Here is a 23,587-nt window from a genome sequence, read left to right as displayed (position 1 = left end):
GAAATAAAAAGGACTGGGTATCTAGTTTTATGTACCAGTTTAAACAAAGATCAGCTAATTTTTAATGTAACATTTTTTTTAACATAATCTACTATTATTACAACTTTTGCCTAATTTCTTTCTCAGTTTTTGTTGCTTTTTATAGAACCTACATCTGCTCTGGTATTCTGTTTAGCCGTGACATCGTCCTGGAGGAGAGCATCAGCTGAGATACTGCTGCCAACGACTAAACGTTCTCCTTCGGGAGAAAGATAAAATGGCCTTTGTTGAAGGTCTTACAAAAAAAGTAACTGTAAAAATCCCCAATCAATATATCATGTTTTAATTAACATAATTTGATTTGAGATGACCTCAAACCCAGGATATTTCTTTGTGAGAAATGATTTTCGACGTAAGAAGTAACAGTATCTGTGTAAAATTACCATTTGCCAATACAAATAAAAATGACAATATTGGCAAAAGAGAAATCATTAACTTTGTTGTGTGGTTTGAGTGAAGGTTGTTCAACACAAAATCAATAACCATTTCCTAGTGTCCGGTTGCCTTACTGTGGTTTTTGCACTGTTCCGTTACGTCACGTTCCCACTTCAGTTTGGGGTCCCATTTATGCAAACACACAAGAAAATGAAGCAGACAAGAGGTATGTATTTTGTCATGTCTGTATTTTTGTCTCATTTTCACAAAACATATACAGGGGAAGGAAAAGCCTTTCAATAGAACCTGAGGTATTTTTGCATCAAGCAGCCTAAGGTATCAGGATTTTATTTTAAAAACTTGTCTAAATTTATCAGTGTTCTTAGATGCGTTGCTATGTACAATAATAATAATAATAATAATAATAATAATAATAATAATAATAATAATAATAATAATGTAGCAAAGGGGACAGCCTGCATCATTCTTGTTACATAGCATAAATAACAATTCTTAAAAATATGGGGAGTAAGGTGAAAAAAGGTTCTTCAGGAAACACATGACTTATCTGAACTTGTAGCTGTAGCAGCATAAGGTCAAAAGGTCAGAGATCGCCAGACAGTAAAGCTAATCCAAGGTCAAAAGAAAAATATCAAACACATTTTACATCACAAATAAATAACCTTCTCACACCAGGAGAGCTAATTTCTTTCCCTTCCTTCTACCTCAAAATATGAAGAGCCCGATTTTTTTATTTTTTTTATTTTTCTGTTCATTGTGTTATGCTCTTGTGATCAAAGCTTTGGAAATTTAAAAATTATTGTAAAAACAGATAAAAAACAGAGAAAGAGAGAAAGAGAGAGAGAGAGAGAAAGAGAGAGAGAGAGAGAGAGAGGGTGCTTCATGGACATGCATTGTGCTGATGTACCAGCAGATGTGTACCCTGTGTTGGGCTTGGCTCACCAAAAGATCCCCTGAGAATGAACGAAAGGGTGTGTGTAGGGATTCATGAGTGAATATACTGTAAGTGAGAGGAGTGTGTGCCATGAATGTATAGTTTCAGCTGTGAGCACCACCAGCTCAGAGAAGATCTGAAAACAGTGACAGCGTACTTCTGTTAGCATACACATTAATGTGAAAACTATTGGCTCCTCGCACATTTTTTTTTCTGTTTCAGCATTTTTCCTCACACTTACATATTTCATAGTATCAAGAAACGTATAGCAGACAAAGACAACCAGAGTAAAACGGAAGAAGCAAGTTGCAATTTTGAACGCATCTGTTAGGGTGGAAAAATCTGCCTATGCTAACCTGGCCCAAATCAGAAAACATAATTCTACTGTCAAATCATGAGTCACTTGTCGCCACCAGTTAGACGGTCATGTGTCCATTTTTGCGAGTCCAGCAAAGATCAATAAGGATCATTAACAACAGAAGAACCTCTAAAGCTCTACATGTCTCACTTGTCTTAGCTCAGATCATTGAGAAATAAGAAAGAGAATTGGAAAATTGGCATCCAGAGAAAGCTCTATGGTGAAAACTGATGACCATAAATATTACAGAGACATGTTCTTATACTTAGACTGAAGAGATAAAAGCAGAAAGGTATGCATCCCATCAAATATGGCATAAAACTAACGCAGTATTACATTTTTTTTTTTTTTTAACCTACATTCAACATTATTGGGATAGAGCAGGGGTGTCAAACTCCAGTCCTGTAGTTTTTAGATGTGGCCCAGGTACAAAACACTGGAATGAAATGGCTTAACTACATCCTTCTTGTGTAGATCAGTTCTCCAGATCCTTAACGACCTAATTATTCAGGTGTGGTGCAGCAGAGGCACATCTAAAAGTTGCAGGGCAGTGGCCAACCAGGACTGGAGTTTGACATTTGTGTAAATAGAGTGATGGTCTGAGTCTGCTTTGCACGTCTTGAGGTCATCAATGGAACCATGAATTTTGTCCTATGCGAGAAAATCCTAAAGGATTGTCAAGGGTAGTCCAACCAGTTATTAGGATTTGGGAGCGATTCTTTTTTTAAACATCCGTTTTTTTTGTTGTTGATGTTTTTTAACATAAGGTTGGTTGAATAACTTTTTCTGTTGTTAAAAAACTGGATTTTGTATTTACTAAGGTTATCTGTGCCAAATATAAACACTATTTTGATGACCAGAAACACTTAAGTGTGAGGGAAAAAAGAGAGAAAGAAACAAAACAAATCAGTGAGAGACAAATACTTGTTCATAGCCATAGCTGTAAGACAGGCTCATTTGTTTCAACATATATAAGAGTATGGTCAACGAGTTGTTAGGCTGCTCTTTTCGTATCTCCGCACAGCTGAGTAAAACAGTCTTTTCAGTCATAATTGGGCCCTCAGTTGTGACAAACTCCTGAATTCACAATACAGAGGTCCGGTTAAAGATCTCGTCAGTGGGACTTCTGAGTCTTTTCTTTTTATAAAAGAGAAGCAAAAGCTTGGCTTTTGGAATATCGCGTTGTCAGGATGTGAATGGTAATCACTCAGCAGAAATGTGCATCTCAAAGTCATACATCACTCTCTCAAACAAAAGGAACAGCACATATTGCTTGCTTGAATTTTGATGAATGTGTGTATTTGTAATGAGTGTGTGTTCATAAATACCATACAGCAAATAATAATAATAATTCAACAGAAAAAAAAAAAAAGAATCCACAAAACATTATATTATTTCTCATTACCAGAATGAAGCAGTACAATAAATTAAAACTATAACTGAACAGAAGTTCATTAAAATTGCTATATATATTCATATTGTATATATATAGTATTTGTCTGTCTGTAGTCAGCCTTTCAGGTGCATGCTCTCTTCTGGCCATACTGGCTAGGTTCAGTGGGGAAAGGCCTGGGGGGATCCGGAAACCTCAGTCTTATCATGCTGTTAACATTTGAAACAAAAGGAGCCAAAGTCAGGATAGATGCTCTGTGCTTTGGAGGGACACGCTGTCCATTGTTACAAGTCTTTTCCTCAACAGAATACAGAGGATCCTTCGTTATTTGAACGCAGTACCGTCTTTATGTTAAGTCCGTTGGACCGCTCTGCTTTGTGCTGTGATAGTAGGAGGACACAGTAATATTAAGGAGTCCACTACAGTTGGTGGTGTTCTTTTGCAGCATTTGGGGCGGGCCGGACCACAGGGGAAAGGTGGTGGTGGGTCAGATGTAGCCGTGCATGGTTCTCTGACACAGGGGTGGAACTTCGGGACGAAACATGGGGCTTGGATCAAATCACAAGCTATACACCCACTGAAGCCCACACTACATTTTACCACAGGTAAACAGTATGAGTCTGAACATCAGGGAATTTTGTATGATCAGGATGCAATGTGATGCTTACTTGGGGTGATATCTTTTAACCTGTGACAGAAATAAAAAACTGCAGTACCAACAGCCACACCTTTATCTCCCTTTCCCCCAGGATTTCCTCAAATTTCTAAGAGTTCAGAATAAGTATGGCTACCTAAAACATCACATCTGAGGCTCTGTCAGTCCAGGTTTGCAAACTGTTCACATTAACTCTCAGCTTGTATCTGTCCTTCCCTCAATTGGAGTCTTTAACACTGTCTGTGGAGGGGAGCACAAAAAAAAAACCTTCGTTGTCTCCACCTCATTTTTCCTCTTCTGGCACTCCCTTAAAACAGGTCCATTTTTGCCCCCATGGGACAGCATTCACCAGGTCCATTATCTGTCAGGACACTTCAATGATCTCCATGCTTCCGGAGAAGCTTGACTGCTTCCCGATCTTTCCCAGTTCTTCCCTGGACCTTGTCTCGGAGATGCCCTCCTCGAACTCCATCTGACAGCTGCGGCGCTTGAACTGTTTTTCTGATGCAGGAACACTGTTACTCGAGCTAGAGGACGTGGAATCCCAGTGGTCCCTCTGTGTCTGAGACCCTGAGGGCTTCTCCCTCTGGGATTTGTCCCGTAACCTGGCGCCTTCGCTACATCCAAACGCCACATATGCTGAGCTGCTACCAAACCGCACCGATGACTCCTCTCTCCTTCCATCTCTTCCTCCCAGCTCCATTTCTCCCTCACCGCCTTCGTCTGCTCCAAAATGCCAGGGAGCGTCCGTGGTTGGGGTGACTGGAGTGACGGGAGTTGTAGCCTGGACAGTGTCTCTGTGTTTGGTCCACATAGCCCCAGAACCCAAAGATGGCAGGGAGGGGAGCGAGAGGAGTGGGGAACCCCTGAGGTTTTCTTCCAGGCTGGGGCTCTTGTGGTCCAGCGACAAACTGAGGGATTGGGAAGGATGATGCAGATGGGAGTGGACTGGAGAATTACCACAGCTGTGCTTAGTTTTTCTTCTGGTTCTGGATGAGGATGTGCCAGATCGATGGACTCCTTCACTTCCACCCAAACCCCCAATGCTACCCCCGCTGCTCGGTGAGGGGAATGGTGAATCAAAAGAGCCTGGGCTGTCGAGGATGGGCGACTGGGAGCAGACACCGTTGGAGGTGCCGGTTCCAGGGCTGTCGAGCTTGCACAGTTTGGGGATGTCTTCAGAATGAGTGGGTGCCATGCTGGGGCAATGTGGACTGCTAGGAGAGTAGACTGACTTAATGTCCAGAGAGAAAGAGCGTTTGAGACGGTTAGTGTCCATAATCCTCTCTGCTGAGAGGTGCAGGCCGTTAAAGCCCTGCTGGAGGGAAGTGGGAGATGGTAACTTGGGTTCAGTCTGGGTGTGAGGATCTGCCACTGATGAGTCGCAGCTGGTGTGGTGACCGTTGATCTCAAAACCAGCAGAGACCCCATTAGTCTCAGAGCTTTGTTTGGAGTTGTTTTCAGACTTCTTGTCATCTGTGGTTAAAGCTTGTAGTAATCGCAGGCCCTTCTCAAACTCCAGCAACTGACCCAGGAAGTTAAAGTTTGGGGATATGGATGGCCTCCTGTCCTTTACGAACCTGTCAGAAAGAAAAAGAGTTGAAAAGATTAGTTGTCTGAAAACTATTTGAAAGCAAAGTACGGCTATAAATCCTGTGTAAAGTTATACGAGGTCTGAGAGGGGCCACTATTATACTGATGCACAATATGCAATAAATGCTTTGTCCTTTAAGGCCAAAACAAACTCTGTTGCACAAACTGCAACCTGGCAACCACTTTAACAATTTCATTTCATAATGAAAATGGGATTTCTCCTTCTTTCATCCTTTCAAAAAAGATGACACCGTAGCTTAACTGGAGGTGAGTGGGAGGGGCAAACATACCTGTAGGCATCATCTGATGACAAGCCCATTGTCTTCATGATGTATGCAATGGCTATGGTGGCTGATCGTGAAATTCCAGCGAGGCAGTGCACAATCACTCTGCAGTTTGACACCTTAGCTTTGTCTGTTGGGAGCAAAACGAACAGATTGTAACAAAAAAACCAGAAATACTCACGTATACAATACTGTAAACCTTTGAAATGTCTATTCTTTGATAAAGGATTTTTGTGAAAACTGGTAGAAAGCTGTAGTGCCTCTTCTGGTTTCTATTCAGAGGACAATCACTTTCAAAAGACAAACAAGGAGGCTGACATCTTAGGACTAACATTTTAAAACATTCTGTACTTAGACACAAAACAAAAAATATGTTGCTTCAGATCTTGAAACACAAACATTTCTGATATTTCTTGTCAATGTCTACCTTTCAGAATGCTATCTAACTTGTTAGCATGCCACTATCTTTGACATTGTCCAGCGCAGTAACTGTAAGCTATGATCACAAGCCCAGTACACCATATGAAGGTGACTGCTTTAAACTTGGCACCATCTGTTTATGTTTGAAATTTTGAAGTACAAAAGGAAGTACTTCTTGGGATGTTCCTCAGCTGTTTTGACAGTCGGCTAATAAAGGCTTTGAGCTGGCCAACAACACTCTATTACATAAGCATTGCAAAAGCCTTCTCCAGTTTTAAATCAGCATAGTGACAGCATTTTGGGGACTCAGAAGAATAAGATGACAAAATCCAAGATATTTGTAAGCTCTGCAAACTGGCTAACGTTTAGCCTTTAAAGACTCAGTTGGAATCTGTCAAAATCGGCTTATTAAATAGCTATTTCAGCATTTATAATAAGTCTTGGCTGCATTTTATAACCTTTAGTTCAAAATCTAGATGTAAGAAAAATAGCATTTCCACTGTTTTTGGCATTAAGACCTAATAAGAGTTGGATGTTATACTCTAAATGAATGTTAAATGAATGTTTATCCTGAAAATGTACAGAATTTTAATTTTTTTGTTTTGTTTTTTTGAGTATCACAGCATTTGACAGGGGTCCACCTCCATGGTTTACAATTGTGTTTCTTAACTCTACCTTGAGTTTATACTTGCTTTAATGTGCTGAGGTCTCCTACCTATAAACTCATTTGTTTTGTCCAGCCAGGGCAGCAGTTTTTCGCAGTAATTGTCGTTCACTGGGATGCGCATGAAATGGCTCTCACTGATGAAGTCCGGTTTGGGACAGGTATTGCTGGCATTCAGGACATAAGTGATGCCATTCTGAGACATCAAATCCTAAAGACATTGTCAAAAACAGGTTTGGGGTTATGCATGGTAGATTACGCTGCCAGTCTTATCCTCGAAATTGGTGATTAAAACTCACCTTGTTGAGAACGTCTTTCTGTGAACCCAGGTAGAGGTGTGGCAGGATGCGAGTTGGTCCTACATTTGCCACAGGTAAACAGGGCTGGGACAAGCTCATTGGGAGTGCAGTGGCAGGCTTCCCCTCGCACAGGCCGGGGAAACAAGAGGAAAAAGCTGCAAAACCTCCTGCAGAGACAGAGAAGGCAAAAACCGGTTAGGTGCACTAATGATTTTCCACTGAACAACTCCATGCCACAGTGGAAACTCCATTTTTGTCACAATTAGCGCCTCGGACACACGTTCAATAGACACTTGGGAGGCTGAATCTGGGCTACAATGTCTGGGTCCTGCTTAGTGAAACAGAAGCGAAAGAAAGGAGGCTCTCTGTGCTTCTGTATGCAAGCTGGGTTAACTGCTGGGCGGCCAGGAATGCACGTCTGGCCCTTTAAGAGGCAGGCGGCTCCACTTTTGGCATATGTGTATGTGTGTGGCTCTGTTTCCTGCATGAGCTCATGTCCTGTAGCAGTGCATTGCGTCAGGCTGAGGGAATGAGAGAGGCCACAGGTGCAGGGCCAGGACAGAGGCCCAGAAACATCCCACTGACACCCACACACACACACCACTACACACACACCCATGCACATGAAGATCATGATCTGGTTTTCAACATATGCTCAAAATTCACTCTCACTTGCTTTAATAGTTCTTCCACCTAATGCAGGCATGCACGCACGCACACATATCCCCATAATAATCATAATTACTCTGCAGCAGTGTGGTTGTATAACTACAGGGTAGGAAACAGGGTGAGGGCTTAGCGGAGTGTGTGTTGAGGAGTGGGTGCAGAGCGCTGAAAGGAAAACGGAGAGCTTCAAGGAAAACTTTGAGCCCCATAGAAGGAGATTAGAACCTAATCTATGTTCAGCCCTGCCTGACCCAATCTGGGCTGTGGAGCAAGTGCTAAACACATGCACACAAATGATCACAGAGCGAGCGTGAATGAGACATGACATCACTGCTCAGAAGAAGCACACATAACTCTGTCCAAACAGATCTGATAGTAATCCAGCTATAGAGATATAAAGGCCAATGCAATCTCCAAAAAATGTATGAAATGTCCTCCAACATCAATAATAAATATTCACATTAGGACTGCGTGAAACAATCATGCTGTTCTGGGTGCACTGTGCCTTTAAGAGGAAAGTGAAGAAGGGCTGTCTGTTTCCAGCTATTAATGGCAACCGGCAGAGCGATGACATCAGTGCTTTCCTCGCAGAGGGGGTGGAGCAGGGAGATGGATGGATGCAGAAAGAATGATCAGATAACGATTTAGGTGGAAAAAGTTAATGTAAACTCTGAGGGAGGGCTGTCATGCTACAACAAGCCTATATTTATTGAGATATTTGCCTTAGGCCTCCCTGTTGCAGAGAGCCTCCCTCTAATTGATAAAACAGAAAGAGGAAATGCTTTTTGACGGGCTCCTTCCTGGTTTACCTTTTCCCAGAGTACCTCTGACACAGAACATATATATAGAGAGAAATAAATAGGATCTAATGTAGAGGTGTGAGGAAATGCTACTTTCCTGCAGGCAGATAAATCAACAGGAAAAAAAACGCCTAACGTCAGACAGCAAGCATTTCCCTCTTTGTGTGCAGACATTGTTAGAGAGTTGTTAGAAGGTCTGTGGACAGGATGTTCCACATAGTGAGTTGCTGAGGAGAAAGTGTGTGTGTGCATTTGCACTCTTTGATCTGGATAAATAATTACTGCAGCGGACCAAGATGTGTTAAATTAACATTTAAAGAGCAGAGCGTGCTACTGAGGGAGTGAGTAAGGGGTTACTGGCATGAAGGAAGATTGGAGTCAGAGATAAGGAGCCAGAATGGGTCCGCTTGGCTGCTTTTTTAGGAGCGATTACATTACAGCGGCATTACGTCAATTACAAAACACCTTCCTGTGGTCAAAGATTTACACTGCTGCCACTAATGGACGTTAGTCACAGAGGAGATAGCATGCTATTGGCACTTCGTCACCTGAACTGACTCTACTTAAGGCTGCCATGACAATGAAGGAGGGCAGAGATGTTGATGACAGCTGGCTTAACTTGTCCTTCTCACTGTTGCCAGGATGAAAAAAAAACACAGAAAAGGACATGATGATAGCCAAAAAGTCCAGAGAGATGGCTCAACAGTCCCCACATGTGAATGATGTGTCCAGTCCAATCCAAACAAACAGCACACTCACAATGAAGTCATAGAAAAAGCCCTGTCCATGGGGATGACATCAGAAGTCAAACAGAGAGAGATGAGTTCACCCGTAATGCAGCGTGATACTGAGGAAAACTGACATCTTGCTGCACTGAACTCAGCAACACGCTGAGAGGCAAAAATAAATCAACGGCACATTTAGAAAACGAACACAAGTGTTCTCTGTTCGAGAAGAAAAAGTTGTCACGCTGGAGTCATGAAAATGTACCCTGGACAGGATGTGACTAACCAAGTTCTAAACACACACTGTTCAAGAAAAAAAAAGAAAAAGTAAGAAGTGTTCTTGCAAGAAGGAAAACACACAACCAGGAAAGAGGGCACTGTGTCGCCATCGGCATCCTTTTTCCGTTCCTCTCTGCCCACTTCATCATTTATGCAACTGATTATTTAACTTTCTTCCTCTGTTGGAGCCAAGAACTCAGGGCTTCTTTGTTTGTTCCTTCTGTGAAATTTTCTTTCTAAAAAACATTTACTCTTCAGTTGTACCCCAGACACCCAGGAAAAGAGACAATAAATATTGGCATGACTGTAAATGTAAAAAAATAAGAAAAAAAGCAAATCATCTATTTCTTAGGCCTCATTGCTATGTCTATGTTTTAAAGTAGATGGAGCCATAAAGTTAAATTGACGTGAAATTAGAGGACAATTATCCCATTATTTATAAACATGCTAAAAAAAAATCTAATCAGACTGTTATCTGTATGTGATTAGATAATCAATACACACTGTTGTTAAATCAAGAAACTGGGTATTGATTAGCATAGTAAATTTTTTTTCAGGTTGATCAGGCCACAGGATGTGTATTGATTGGCCGAATGGAAACTCAAAAAACACATCTTTCTCTGGTGCTTGTGCTATTCTGCGTTTAGTTTTTATTAAAAACTAGATATTAGTGTTAAGTGTTCACAAATAAAGTCAAAAGAAATAAAAAGAAGCTGTAAAGAAATTTCTAAAAGGAAAGTATATTTTCTACCACATTAAAAGAGAGCTATGTGGCTCGTTCATCCTGCGTGGCAGCGAGAGAGAGCAACACTTCAGCAGATAGTGGGAAGACTGCATGACGTGTCAGAGTTAGGGTAAGGGTCAGCAATCTCAAGGTAATTCATGCAGACTGCTGTTTTTGGATTCACTAGCTGTTGTCACAATATAAATCCCTAAAATAAGAAGGTATAGTTTATAAGGCTAAAATATTTATGGATTTTGTCTTCTTTCAAAATATCAACACCCTGTAAGAGCAACTGCTTCCTCATATTTTTTTTTACCACTCCTCCTAATATAAATTATTATTTACAGCTACAAGGCAAAAAGGCTAGAAAAAATATGTTGAGACATGTACCTGCATCTTTTTCTGCTTCTGATGTTAGAACTGAATGAGCTAAAATTGCTTTTGGCAGGTCAGAACCATAAAATGCTGCTCAACTTCATCACTGATGCAGGGAAGTAAACTCCTGATAATGAGTTCCTTTTATTTTTAGATCAGGATTTATTTTTGCAAGAGCTCTGAACAACTAAAGCAGCAACGGATAGATTTAAAGTCAAAAAGGGCTTCAATTAATTTATTCAAAACCTTTTGTTGCAAATGTCATCATCATTTCAAATAAATACCCAAATATGTCATGATTCTGACCAGAATTGCATGCTGCACCTACCTGGCATTTATTTTTAATGGGATTTCCACCGTTACATCACTGACTGCCTTATCAATACAAGCTGCTCTTATCTTTTGTGTAGATTTCACTTATTTTTTTTACCTTGTCTATTAATGGGGAAAAGGAGCTCCATACACACACACACCCACACGCGCGCACGCACACGCACACCTAAACAGCCCGAGGGCATTGATTTGGGTGAATGACCACCCTGCACCCCTCTGTTGCTTTTCCCCTGTGGTTCATATGAGGGGAGACATTACGCCATTCCTCTGTGGCCCTCCAGCTGTCCCCTCCACTATGAGGGGACATTAGCATTTCAATGTAACCCCCCCTCCCTCCCGCTCAGCCTCCCAACATGACATCATTGCACACATGTCCCTCTCAGCTTCACAAAGGCTTTGCTGCAGCCAGAAAAGAAGCAGGAGTGTGTGTGTGTTTTTGGTCAGAAATAGGCCAACAGACAGAATACTGATGAAGTAAGAGGGTGAGATCATCGCCTGTCATGCCTGGTGTCAGTTTTATGATTATCACGTCGCCACACCTGCTGACGGTTAAACTTTTTATTGTTCCTCTATCTGGCTGTGCAGATAACGGGGACGTGTCACTTTGATCACCTGCTGTTTCAGCAGCGCCGTGTTATTGCATTATAGGCCCATAAACTCTCCCATAATTTAGTCTGCACGCATAAGCCAGTTCTCGCAGAGACGTGCCAACATGCTTCTGTACCTGCGACACACAGGGCTATTTTCATCTGATGATGGCAAAGGTGTGATTTCTTTTTATGCTGGGTGGTGGAGGATGTACTATAACAGAACAGTGGCAAGTGTAAGAACAATCTGCATCAGACCATTTCTAAAAGATGTTATAGTGCGATGTGCGGGACTCTTTGGTGAAGGCTTTTCCCTCAGAAGCCTTGCTCTGCTTCGCCTTATTGCTCTGTTCGAAAACGTGTTATGTTAAACACCTGCAGTGCACCCTGCACATATCGATAACATAATCTCCCTGAAACGGCATCCTGCAGAAAGAGAGACTGCAAAAAGGAAAAAGCAGAGCAGAAGGTTGAGAAAGACCCAAACATCTCGGAGACCACAGTATGAGAGTTAGTGAGCACTATGTCATACTGCGGGTCATGGCTCTCAGTCTTTTTTTCCTACCGCTTCTCCTTTCCTTCCCCTTCTTTGCTTCTCATCTTCACGATTCCATTCACTTCTTCTTCCTATCCTGTGTCTCTAAACATGTCTTCAGCATCAGTAGAATGGCGAGGACACATCGGTTTCTGCACTGATCTAGTTCAGATCCTTTAAATTCACATCACATCTTTCTTTAAGTTGCAGCATTCATCAGAATACCTGAAAGGTGCATCCCTCATAGAGCTCAACTCATTTTATGCACTCATGCATACACACAGGCCTTCATCCTGTATATGTAACTGTTCCTTATTTCTTGTACACACACACACACATACATATCTACTGCAGCTGTTAATGCTCCACGTGGATACACACCTCGAAGCTCTCTCCCCTGCTTCATCCTGCGAACCCTGATCTTCAGCCTCATGTCTGATTCCTGAAGCTCTGGCCAAAAGCAGTCCTCTGCTGGGGCAATCACAACATCCAAAGGCATCCCCCCAGTACAAAGTCTTTCTTAAATGCACACACAGATAGAAATGTCCAGGTGTCCCCCTCCGATGGAGACAAAAAGAGTCCTTGCCAACACACAAATGAAATACAGGAAAAACAAACAGAAGTGCTTTGTCAGGGAGGGTTCATAAATCAAAAGTCCAGAAAACTCCACTCTGGTTAAATAATTGCACCAGTCTCCACTGAGTGACTTTCAAAGACAATGAAAAATAGTCCAAAGTGGCCTGTGGAGACACTCGTCAAGTCAACATATGGCCAAAATCCTGATGCCTGGACCACAAAAATTCCTAGAATGCTCCTGCCTCAATAAATGGCAATTCTCTGGTCTTGTGAGGATTATTTGCCTCTATGAGAGCGAGAAGAAAAAAGAAAAACAAAATGTAGCGCCTGTATGTAAACGCCAGCTGTGATCCGCCTGCAGCTGGCTCCACAGAGCGGCTGTGTGTTCCTCTGAGCGCTCTCTGTCTGAGTGTCTACAGCCAGAAGAGCAGCCTGCTATTGTTGTGCCGCTCCAACTCCCCCCGTCTCTCATTCGCTCCGTCACCGCTTTCCACTCCTCCCTCTGCTTTCCTCCTCCTATGACTCTCTCTGTGAGGAAGATGACGGAGCTGCACTCTCTCTTCTTCGAGCTCTGGGGTTGAATGAGCTCACTTGCCGTGAGCTCAGACTCTAACCAAACCTCCGTCCCTCCCCGCTCGCACCGTCTATTCCTCCCTCGCTCGTGGAGCCAGCGCTCCGTCATAGCTAATATCTAAGGCATGTAACCACATTCCTTACTCAGCCAGCAAATATGCGGCCACCTCAGGGGCCTAGCTATGAAGCTGGTCTCTGTGGGGGCGGGATGGAGGATGAGATGAAGATATTAAGATGAAATAAGACACGCAAAGCTGCAATGCTTCCTAACATCTCGGTTGCCAATTACAAAGAAAATAGGACAGCGACTGGCTGAAGTTTGTCATTTTGTAGGCATGAAGCCATTTTTTAAGAGTAGTATTTAATTTGAAAGAAAATCTAAAATATGCTTGTCTGTTACTGTAGAAAAGAATAAGTAGGTTGATTTGACTAAAATTGCTGTAGCTTAACAGTAGATGACATGTTTAAAGCTTGATTTAAGACCACCTTAGTGTGTTGATATCTGATCTTTCTCTAAAGATGATGTAATTTGTTTGACTTCACAGACGCTTCCTGTTCTGGTTTGTGCTTAATGTTCCAGCGGACACTCTGTTCTCATCCTTTTGATTTCATGGCTGAGAGCAGAGGACAGTAAAGGTAAGTACAGTCGACATGAAGCAAAACATCATGGAACAGAACAGGCGATGAGAACTCCTCTACAAGGAATCATAGAAACGGGCTAAATGTCTCAAAGGGGAAAAAAAGAGTTAAGATTAAATTAAGCAACTGATGGGAATCTTGGAAAAATAATTAAATAAGATTGAATTTTATTTCTAGTTTCAGCACAGCATACATTTTTACTCTCTTTTACGGGTCTCTTTTTTTTTTCTTTTTGCCTTTTCTTCTCGGATGAATAGCCCCAGTTTTGTCAGAATGATTCAAGTCTTGCCACAAATCTTCAATTGGATTTAGGTTAGGACTTTATGTACTCTATACATTCTAACACAAGAATGCGCTCATCTAAAGCATGATGTTGGAGCCACTCCTGTATGTCTAAGGTTTCTGTCCTGGTGGAAGGAGATTATTTGCACCAGACATCAATCTTTACAGTAATTATGAGCAGCTTCTCTCTACCAGATGAAGAAAAGCATCCCAACATTATGATAGTGCTGCATGTGTACGTTTTTGTTGTTTTGCTCTTCTGCCACGCTCCTTCCACCTTTGACTGATGGATTGGGAGGTTTTAGCTCTGAGAGATGTTCAACGCTAACCCTGCTTTTATTTTTATTTCTCCCAGCTCTGACTTGTCTGCTGTGTTCTTTGGTCTTTATATTGATGCTTATTTGCTAATGTTCTCAATCAAACATCTGGGAAGCAGTGGATTTCACTTTGCTGTATCAAAGTAAGAGGGACTGAAAACAAATAGACTCTAGAAATAATTGGGAAGATTCTTGATCTTTTATATTTTGTGTTGGTCTGGCGCATAAAATCTTAACGACACACTCTCACGTTTGTAGTTTTAGATGTGAAAAAATGGGAATATGTTCAATGTGCCCGAATACTTGAGGTCTATCTAAAATCGATTTCTTAAAAAGTGATCACAAATATCTAAAATAATAATAATAACAATAATTTCCCATTATAAATAGTCAAATACTCTTCCAATCATTCTGTTAAGTTCAGTAAATTCAATAATTTGTCCCTCACAAAAAGGCAATCAAACTCATGCAAGATGAGAAGTGAGTTGGGGGAGGTATGGGAGGGTGACGGGGGCTTAAGCTGCACACTGAGTGACCTCATCTCATCGCTGTGAACCCCTGAATGGTCATATATGGGTGAGAACACAGCCTTACGTCAACCTCTGTTTAACAGCTGGGGAGGGAGAAAGAGGAAATAGGTCACTTTGCTGATGATGAGCTTTGTGAAAAATGCAGAGTGTCAGAAACATCCACACACAGACACACACGCCCGCACACACACACTTTGTCCATCTGCGAATGACTGGGGGACGACTGGCACAGCGCAGTGGTCAACCAGGGTCGTTACACCGCAATCACAGTCGACGGTCATCTAAGTTTGATTCCACACCTGCCCCCAGTTGATAAAGCAGCTTTCACAACAACAGTGGAAGCGAACGACAACACAACAGACTCCGGCTCTGGTTTTAATCCTCCGAGATGTTTGAGTTCTTCTTCAGATCCCAGTGGGGTAACAAGGCTCAGAATAGTAGGTGTGTTAATTAGAGGATTGCAGACAAGACGCTATAAATGACAGCCGGGCTTCTTTTTTACTTTTTTATTTACTGCACATGTGTCCAAAGCCGCAACAGAAATAGGTGTGCTGGACGTCCCATCCTCTGAGGCTCCCTCTTAGATTTACAGCCTGCTTCTATGCTGTGGGGTTTGTTACTGGGACGACGCACAGTTTACGTCCACATACACATACCGAGAACAGCCAAAACAGACATGGATAGCAATGGAGAGGAGTGTGAGACGGGAGCATGAGATACAAAGTGAGATGGTGGGTGAAGGCTATAGGGGGTCTTGAAACCAGAAAAAGTGTCTGAAATTATTTTATAGAGGAAAATTAGCAAGATGTGTCACTGCTTGGCTGACTGAAAAAACATTTAAAAGAGGAACAAATTTCAGAAATTATTGAGTTAGTTGTTGGTTAATTCTACTTGTGGCTATTATTTAATGTATTTCATATTATTAAACACATTATTTCATCTTATTGAGATCACGTCATTTTAGGGCCGCAATTAATTTTTTTAGGTTCGTATGAAATCCATTTAATTCATTTTAACTCATGTTTTTCTACATAAATTAAGTGATTTAATTATTTCATTGCGAAACATATTGTTACATCCAAAAATATTAAATCCACAAAGAAAAACAAAACAAAACAACAACTTTGAAGGAAGAACAAGTTTTCTGCAAAAATCAAACATGGGTTTCCTCAAAGTGAAGACATTTATCCTTCATTTTTCTCTATAGCAGAAAGTATTATTTGTAAAAGCAGTTACCAAGTTCATAAAGAAACTACTTTTTTATCACTTGAAATATTTTATCAAAGCCTGTCCCAACCGTTTCCTTTCAACTGAGACAGGCAGCAACAGGAGCGTCATCCTACACCTCAGATCATCTGTCAAGATATCGCAGCAAAGGAAGACGTCATTGCCTGGATCCGGCAGGTTAGGGTGATGAGTTAATGTGTGTGTTTTGCCTCGAGATCGTACATGTGCTGGGGTAGGAGGCAAAGTTTCAACTGTGCAAAGGTGAGAGGAAGATGGGGAGGACATTGCTGCAGGGGTTCAGGCAAAGGGCGAGCAGATATTTACTCCAAATACATACAAGCATAATTGCTCGTTCACGTGTACGGGTTTTTGTATGTGCATGCATGCATATATGTGTGTGTGTGTGTGTGCGTGGGTGTGTGTGTGTGTGTGTGTGTGCGTGCGCGTGCGTGTGTGTGTGTGTGTTGATGGTGCTGGTTGTCAGGGGATCAGTAACAAGGCTGCTCTTGCAGTGATGTAATGCCTTCAGGAGAACACAGCTGCCATGCCTGGGGGGTGAGGTAGTCACCAAGGGAGAACGAGGAAGGATGGATGGATGGAGCTATTGAAGGTGGGGGAAGTGATAGAAGAAATAACGATTTAGACCTCAGTGGCGTCGCGGGACTTGAAAACATCAATACTTGCAAGAATATATGAATGGAAGAAATATTAAGAATGAAAAGATAAATGATACCTTAAGATATATATTTCTTTCTCATCTTCACCTAAGACCTCTATGAAGCCCTTTGAAGGTTTTGTCAAGACTTAATTGCATGTCTTCTGCTAAGGTCGATCTGATGGAGGATAACGACTTGAAAACCTGAAAATAAGCTAAAGAAGAACAAAGAAAAGTGTTTCCGTTCAGTAAATATCACGTAGGATATGTGTGCACAGATAAATGGACTACTTCACCATATGTGTGCTCAAGCATTCAGTGACTTCATCTATGTCTGCCCGGCCTGGAGGGGAGGCCCCGCTCACATCAGTCAAACAGTAGACCCCCTGCCCTCCAAACAACTTAACCCCCTGGAGGAGCTCTGCACCCGAGGCTACTGCACCAGTAAATCTGCCACACTGGAGAGAAATTAGTTTACACTCGGATATATGCTTACACACCCAGATTCACGCACACACGCTCTCTCTCACACACACACACACAGACGCATAAAGACAGAACAGAAGCGGGTATAAGCTATCAAATGCACCAAGGGGGGCTTTCAGAACCAGACGGGCCCTCATAAACCAGATGAAGTACTTAAAATTCCCAGTTGGGGGTGTTGTGGGTGTGCAGTTGTGTGTGGAGACAGATAGGAGCTTTTGTGCACTAATATGAAACACTAGCAGGCAGTAAAGTCTTTTTTTTTTTTTTTTTGGTTTGGTCAAGATTAAACGTTCACCTTTTTATGTGTTATTCTAGTTATTTTAGCTGAGACTAATAAAAAGAGAACAGTCGTTTGCACAGGTTTAAAATGTATGAGTAGTGGATGTGTGAGAGTAAAACAAAGGAACAAAATCTGCATGAAGCATGTCGGTTAGCCTGGAGTATTGAAAAGATTAAAAATGTGTTCACATTCCTCTCAGCTCTGATTTCCCCAGAGGTGAGTTTGTCTGCACAGGTTTCATTCGAAATGCTAATAACCAGCAGCGATGCACAGGGGTTCATTCATACATCTGAAAGCACTGCGTTTGTGAAAACACACGTTCCCCTCTTTCTCACGCATGTACAGTAGTGAGGATTCCTCCATGTCTTTCCATGTCAAAATATCTTACATTTAAAGACTGAAATTTCCTTAAGAATACAAAACATTTAGTTCAGGTTCATGACTGACATTATTACAGTAGTCAAGGTTTAACTATGGATGGATGGGTGGAACCAGAGTTAATAGGATGTAAGTTAAATTCCAGAAGTGCAAATCATTTTTAAAGTCCAGTTTTTTTTAGATAATCATTCAAACCTGGACAGAACAGGAGCCCTGAGCAGCAGCAGCAGCAGCAGCAGCAACGTTACAGCAGAATTACTCTCAGAGGGAGGAGCTGACAGGAGACAAGTGTAATGAGCCTTTGCTGCTGATATTTTCAGACAGCCAGGCTGGTCTCGGATCAGTTGGGTGTTAATTAGCGCCTATCGGCGCAGCAGGCGGCCATACTCACACACGCACACATTGTCCCCACAGCAGAGAAAGCCATGCCATCTGGTCCTCTGATGGCGCCTCTACTCTCCTGTCTACCTGTCTTACCATCAGAAACAACGGTGTCAGACTGAACTGGGGTGTTTCTATGTGTCTGTTTAATTAATTCAGCACACTGTGTTGACGCTCTAAAGCATTCAACCTGCTGCAAACTGTTTTTCTGACCACTTTTTTTTGTTATCGTAACTACTTCCGCAATCTTTTGTGCTAATTTAACCATTAAAGTATCAAAATGTTCAGCTCATTACGAAAATAAAAGCTGGAAATGTAGACAGGTAAGGGGGAAATTTCTGTCATTTATAACTTTGAGAATATATTTCTACCTTCTTTTATTGAGAATTAAAAAAAAGAAGAAAAATGGATCACAACATTAGAAAAAGCAATTAAAGTCTTTCACATGGTGTGACTTTCAAATAACATCATAAAAAAAACTTGTTGCAAAATTTATATTGGGATTTTCTTCACCTGCTCAATAATTAAATAAGCCTGCAAAGTCAAAACTGAATTTGTGTCACTCTTCTTTGAAAACCATCACCTAGTTTAATAAACTAATCAAAAGCAGATGATGGCATACTAAAGTCTGGTTTTGAATAAAAGTCTCAGGATGTGGCCTTAATTACCATATTTTCCAGCCTACAATTTGTTCTGAGGACAATATGCATCAGTCAATAAAATGCATCATAAAAGAAAACAAAAAACAAATACAAGCCACACGTGCCTGGAAGTTGCAAGACCAGACAAACTCTGGAGAAAAAAAAAAGACTTATAGTTCATAAAATACGGTACTACGAAATTAAAGAAATGGATAACTTGTTTTACTGAACATTTTCCATTGTAAAAATATTTAATCATCTGGATCAACAGCCTGTGAGCATGCTCCTCTCCCCACAACACACACAAAACTGCCCAGGAGTCACGAATTGTTCAAGAACAATTCTCCAGTATATAAGTTCATAATGAATCCCTGCTTTTAAATTATTGTGCTTTAGTGTTTGCCACACTAGAGCACTAGATTAAAACTTCATTAGCAGATTTATGGTAAAATTTCTATTTTTAAAAACTAAAACCCTGGCAGGGATTTTGCTTCAATTTTTTGCGTTTTTTCAGTTAATGTGAGGTCAAAAACTTCATCTTAAAGCTTTCACACAGGAATATTTTTTTCTGACACACCACATATATTATTGTCAGATGAAATCTCATATTGAAGGGTGCAAATTGATTGGGAATTGATAGAATGTTTAAATCAAAGGACAAACTTTTCAGAACACACTGCTTTTATACAAAGACAAGTGTTTTGTTATGCAGGAACTGAATTCAGGCATGGAAAACACAAAGATGGGTTCATATTGCAGGCCAAGGTTGGCTTTTCTGACCCCGCCTTTGAGCGTGTGGAGCTGTGCAAGTTTACATGTGTGTAAATGTGTCACATCCACAGCACGGCAGTGACATCATGCTGTCAGCCACAGAAGAACAATAGAAAAGAAATGACGTGATGCAGTGAAAGGAACCGGACAAGCTGTCTGTGTGTGCAGCCTGCCAACGCCTACATCACGCTGGTAAATCATTCCTGGAGCTCAATGGGAAATTTCGGAGCTTCCCTGCTCGGTCCGGAAAAATAATTAAGGGCACGCAGACAAGCACATTCTCGAGATGTAAATTTATGTTTGTACATGCTGATCTCTCTAGGCGTCTCCCTTTCACCCCGGGGAGCCCTGATGTTCCCTTATCAGAAACAGGAAATGGTTACACAACACTGGGGGAAGCGGCCTTTCTGTGCTGGACCGCCTTCTTCTTCTATGAATGTGTGTACATTGTTGTGTATGGCTGACATTTTGTGTGTTTATAAGTGTATGTGCAGAGGAGGAGATAAGCAGAGGATGAAGAATGATCACAAAACTCTGTGCAGCATTCCTGAACCTGGAGCTCTAGGCTTCCCTGGAACTCCAAAATTAGCCCGCTGCTGTTGCAATGGAAAATATTCTCCTAATCATTAGGAAACAGCCACAGATCCAGAGCATTAACCCTAAAAGTTCTATGTAGTCAACCAAAAGCCACCACTGTGTGTTTCTAAATAAGATATTGCTAATTTTCCAGTGTTATTTTATTATTATTATTATTTTTCAGTTATTAAAATATATATTTAAAGTGTAGCAACTCAAAATCCTATCAAGAGAAAGACTTTACAAATGTGTGAGGCAATTCAGATGAAAACTCTTAAAACAACAACAAAATGAGTGGACAGGAGAGCAGAACAATAGCATACCAGAGATAAAGTGCATCAAAACCGGCACGGTGATAAACAGGAATCCACCATTGTTCCAGGGAATGACGGTATGAGAGGAACTGCCGTGGGCAGTCCCAGCATGAAAGGAATTCGGTGGATGCAGGCCAGGAATGAGCAGGATAAATCAGCATAATTGTTAGTTTCTCCTTTCCCTTTTTCTTGCTCCTTCTGGAAATTTCCACTCCACATGTTTGTCAGAGGCATCAGCGGGAAGGCTGCAGCGGTAAACTCGCGGCACAGCAAACGAGGAGCAGAGCACTTGGCCCGCACTCATGAGGAGGTTTGAGTTATGAGGTGCTGATGGGGTGGACCAGGGACCCGGGTTAGCTTAGCTGTCCAGCCTCAGCTTCTGTTGACACTACCTAGTAACGTTTTAAACAAACTATTTATATCCCATGTAGGACAAATGCATGAACTGGGTGGGTTAGGATGCTTAAAAGGCCTTTAGATAGATTTCAAAAGCAGGAAGGTATGCACCATGAATGGACTATATAAGCATTACATCCAAAGTATTTAGGGCACTTCACTCATTCAACAGGGCAGCTACATTTCTAAGAGGAGAGAGAAAGCTACAGCTGCTTGACAACATTTAAGAGGTGAAATTTTTGTCACTTTTACACTCATCTCTTAGAACCCCAGGACCTTAGAGTTACAGTAATTAAGATGACTACCCAAACATAAGATCAGCATTTTACCACTGTAAAGCATGTTGCTCATTTACATGACAAAACCCCCCCAAAAAAACAAAACTAAAGCTCTTCTGCCTTGCATGCCTGCATACATATTACCATGTGATTGCCTGGTACAAGGCCTGTTTAAGCCAGTGAAAGACTGTGTGATGAAGCAGAAAGAGAAGAAGAGCAAGAGGCAAGCAATGCAGCGAGATCACGTCATGGTGGAAACATTTGGCAATGGCTCACATAAACACACACACACACTCAACACACACACACACACGCGCACACGCATCATATGGCCTGTTTTATTCTCCAGTTTTCAGGGAAGGAAGGAGCAAAGGATGACATCAAGCTTATCATGTGAGACCAATGAGACTGATGAAGGGGTGGAGGGACAGAAACTCTGAACCCTGCTGCATAAAACTAGGATCACCACCCCCGTAAACCGACGATACAAGATTGCGTGTTTCGGTGTGAGTGCATCTGCAGGTTTATTGAGATGTTTGTGAGGCAACAATTAAAAAGAAAACGGAGCTCAGTGAATACCTGCACACTGAGTGCAAAAAAGCAGCATTATGTCACTCTTCAGCTCCAATGCGTCTCAGAGCCTGTAACACTTCTCAGAGCACCCAGGTGATGTCATAGGTATTTTGTAGCTCATATACTTTGACCTTTGTGGGCCCTTTTTACGGATAGGGGTGGGGTTGGGGCTGATGTGTGTGTGTGTGTGTATGCATGCGTGCGTGTGTGCGTGTGTGGGCGTGCGTATGCGTGTGTGTATTTGTATATCTAGAGGCCAGGGTGAGAGCATCGAGGCCACTGGCGCCAGATGTGATGACCGCAGGAGTCTGGGCCTAAAAATAGAGCTCTGTTCTCAGCACCATGAAACAGAGGAGAGGAAGGAGGAAGAGGAGGAGGAGAAGGGGATGAGAGGTGGAAGACAGGGGGAGTGGGGGAGGGGAAAGGTGCACCAGATCATTGAGAATAATGTGTCAGATCTCCCAGAGGATGGTGAGCTCACCTCCTAATGGCACCATTGGCTCCTTCTCTATGAAATCATTGATCTGTGAAGCTCCCCACAGTGTAACAGAGAGGGTTCAGATGGAAGAGAAAGCAAGGTGTTGATGGGTGGGGGGTGGGGGGCGGGGGGCAAGGAGGTCCAGAAGTTAAGTCACACAAGCGGTGAAACAGAAGGTATGAAGAAATGGATCTGAGGAACACAATAATTAGTTTGAATCCTCTCATCAGGACTGTGTCTAAAAGATGTCTAGAGGAAATTTAAATCCAACTCTGCAGGGGTGCATGCAGGCCTGGAAGAAATCCTGCAGGAATGAAGAACAATAACACACTTCTCTGTGCTTCAGTGTCTACAGAAGAAACTTTGTCTCATTAAACAGGATCTCTGGCCATACTCTGAATGCACATAAAAGTAGCCAGATGAACCCTTTTGTGAACGCGCACACGTTCAAAGATGCAAAGAGGAGTATTACCTCATCTCCTCGACTGCTCTCATTTGTGCTTTTTCTCAATCCGACACATGTATTCTCAAACATTGCCTCATCCACGTGCACACGCACCACTTCATATGCACATATTCATGGTGAAAAGTGCAAGATACACATGCATAAACACACACACACAGGGACACAAAAAGACCTCCTTATGTGGCTCCCTGGAATGTCTCTGTGAACAGCTTCATTGTGGGCTTCTGCCTCCTATGATTACCTCACCTCTTCAGCTTCTCTCAGATGCACACACAAACACAGGAACACACACAGAGATGCAAAGATACACAAACCGGACACCACCCAGTTGTACACCAGAGCGGCAACATGACATGTAACAGAACTGACCTTTGTACGTCCGTCTGTGAAGTCACACCTTAGGCTGATGTCATTGAAGCCCCACAGCCTTGATGCGTGTTTTTGAATTAAAAAACCTTTCATCTCCTAATAGCTCTCAGCAGTAGGTCAGTGTCCTGCGGTAGTTTGAACACTTTTGACAAGATTTGTCTGCCTGATGGGAGAGCCATCAGCTGTAAAATCAATAAATACATACACATTATATAATTAAATATAAAAATATGTTATAAAGTAATTCAGGCTGCACAATGGCTCAGTTGGTAGCACTGTTGCCTTGCAGCAAGGTGTTCAAAGGAACTGAGAGAAGATAGGATGACATTGGATAATATTGGG

General features: G+C 41.9%; 1 protein-coding gene across 4 annotated transcripts in view; it reads right to left on the bottom strand.

The window, feature by feature from the left end:
* Positions 1-643: 643 nt before the first annotated feature.
* The window catches only part of dusp8a (dual specificity phosphatase 8a), a 47,772-nt gene continuing 24,828 nt past the window's right edge, over positions 644-23,587 (bottom strand). For 3 of the 4 annotated variants that reach the window (XM_044124089.1, XM_044124090.1, XM_044124091.1), the window contains exons 4-7: positions 7,036-7,202; positions 6,788-6,947; positions 5,659-5,782; positions 644-5,355 (exon numbers count right to left, since the gene is read on the bottom strand). In XM_044124089.1, coding sequence (XP_043980024.1) covers positions 4,140-5,355; positions 5,659-5,782; positions 6,788-6,947; positions 7,036-7,202 — 1,667 coding nt within the window. In that variant the 3' untranslated portion in view covers positions 644-4,139. Of the gene's footprint in view, positions 5,356-5,658; positions 5,783-6,787; positions 6,948-7,035; positions 7,203-12,440; positions 13,264-23,587 lie in introns of those variants that run through there. The other variant, XM_044124092.1, reaches the window with a different exon arrangement.

The sequence above is a fragment of the Gambusia affinis genome, linkage group LG08, assembly GCF_019740435.1.
Source record: "Gambusia affinis linkage group LG08, SWU_Gaff_1.0, whole genome shotgun sequence".
Lineage (NCBI taxonomy): Eukaryota > Metazoa > Chordata > Actinopteri > Cyprinodontiformes > Poeciliidae > Gambusia > Gambusia affinis.
Note: the sequence above shows the minus strand (reverse complement) of the source record. Positions and strands in the feature narration are given on the sequence as shown.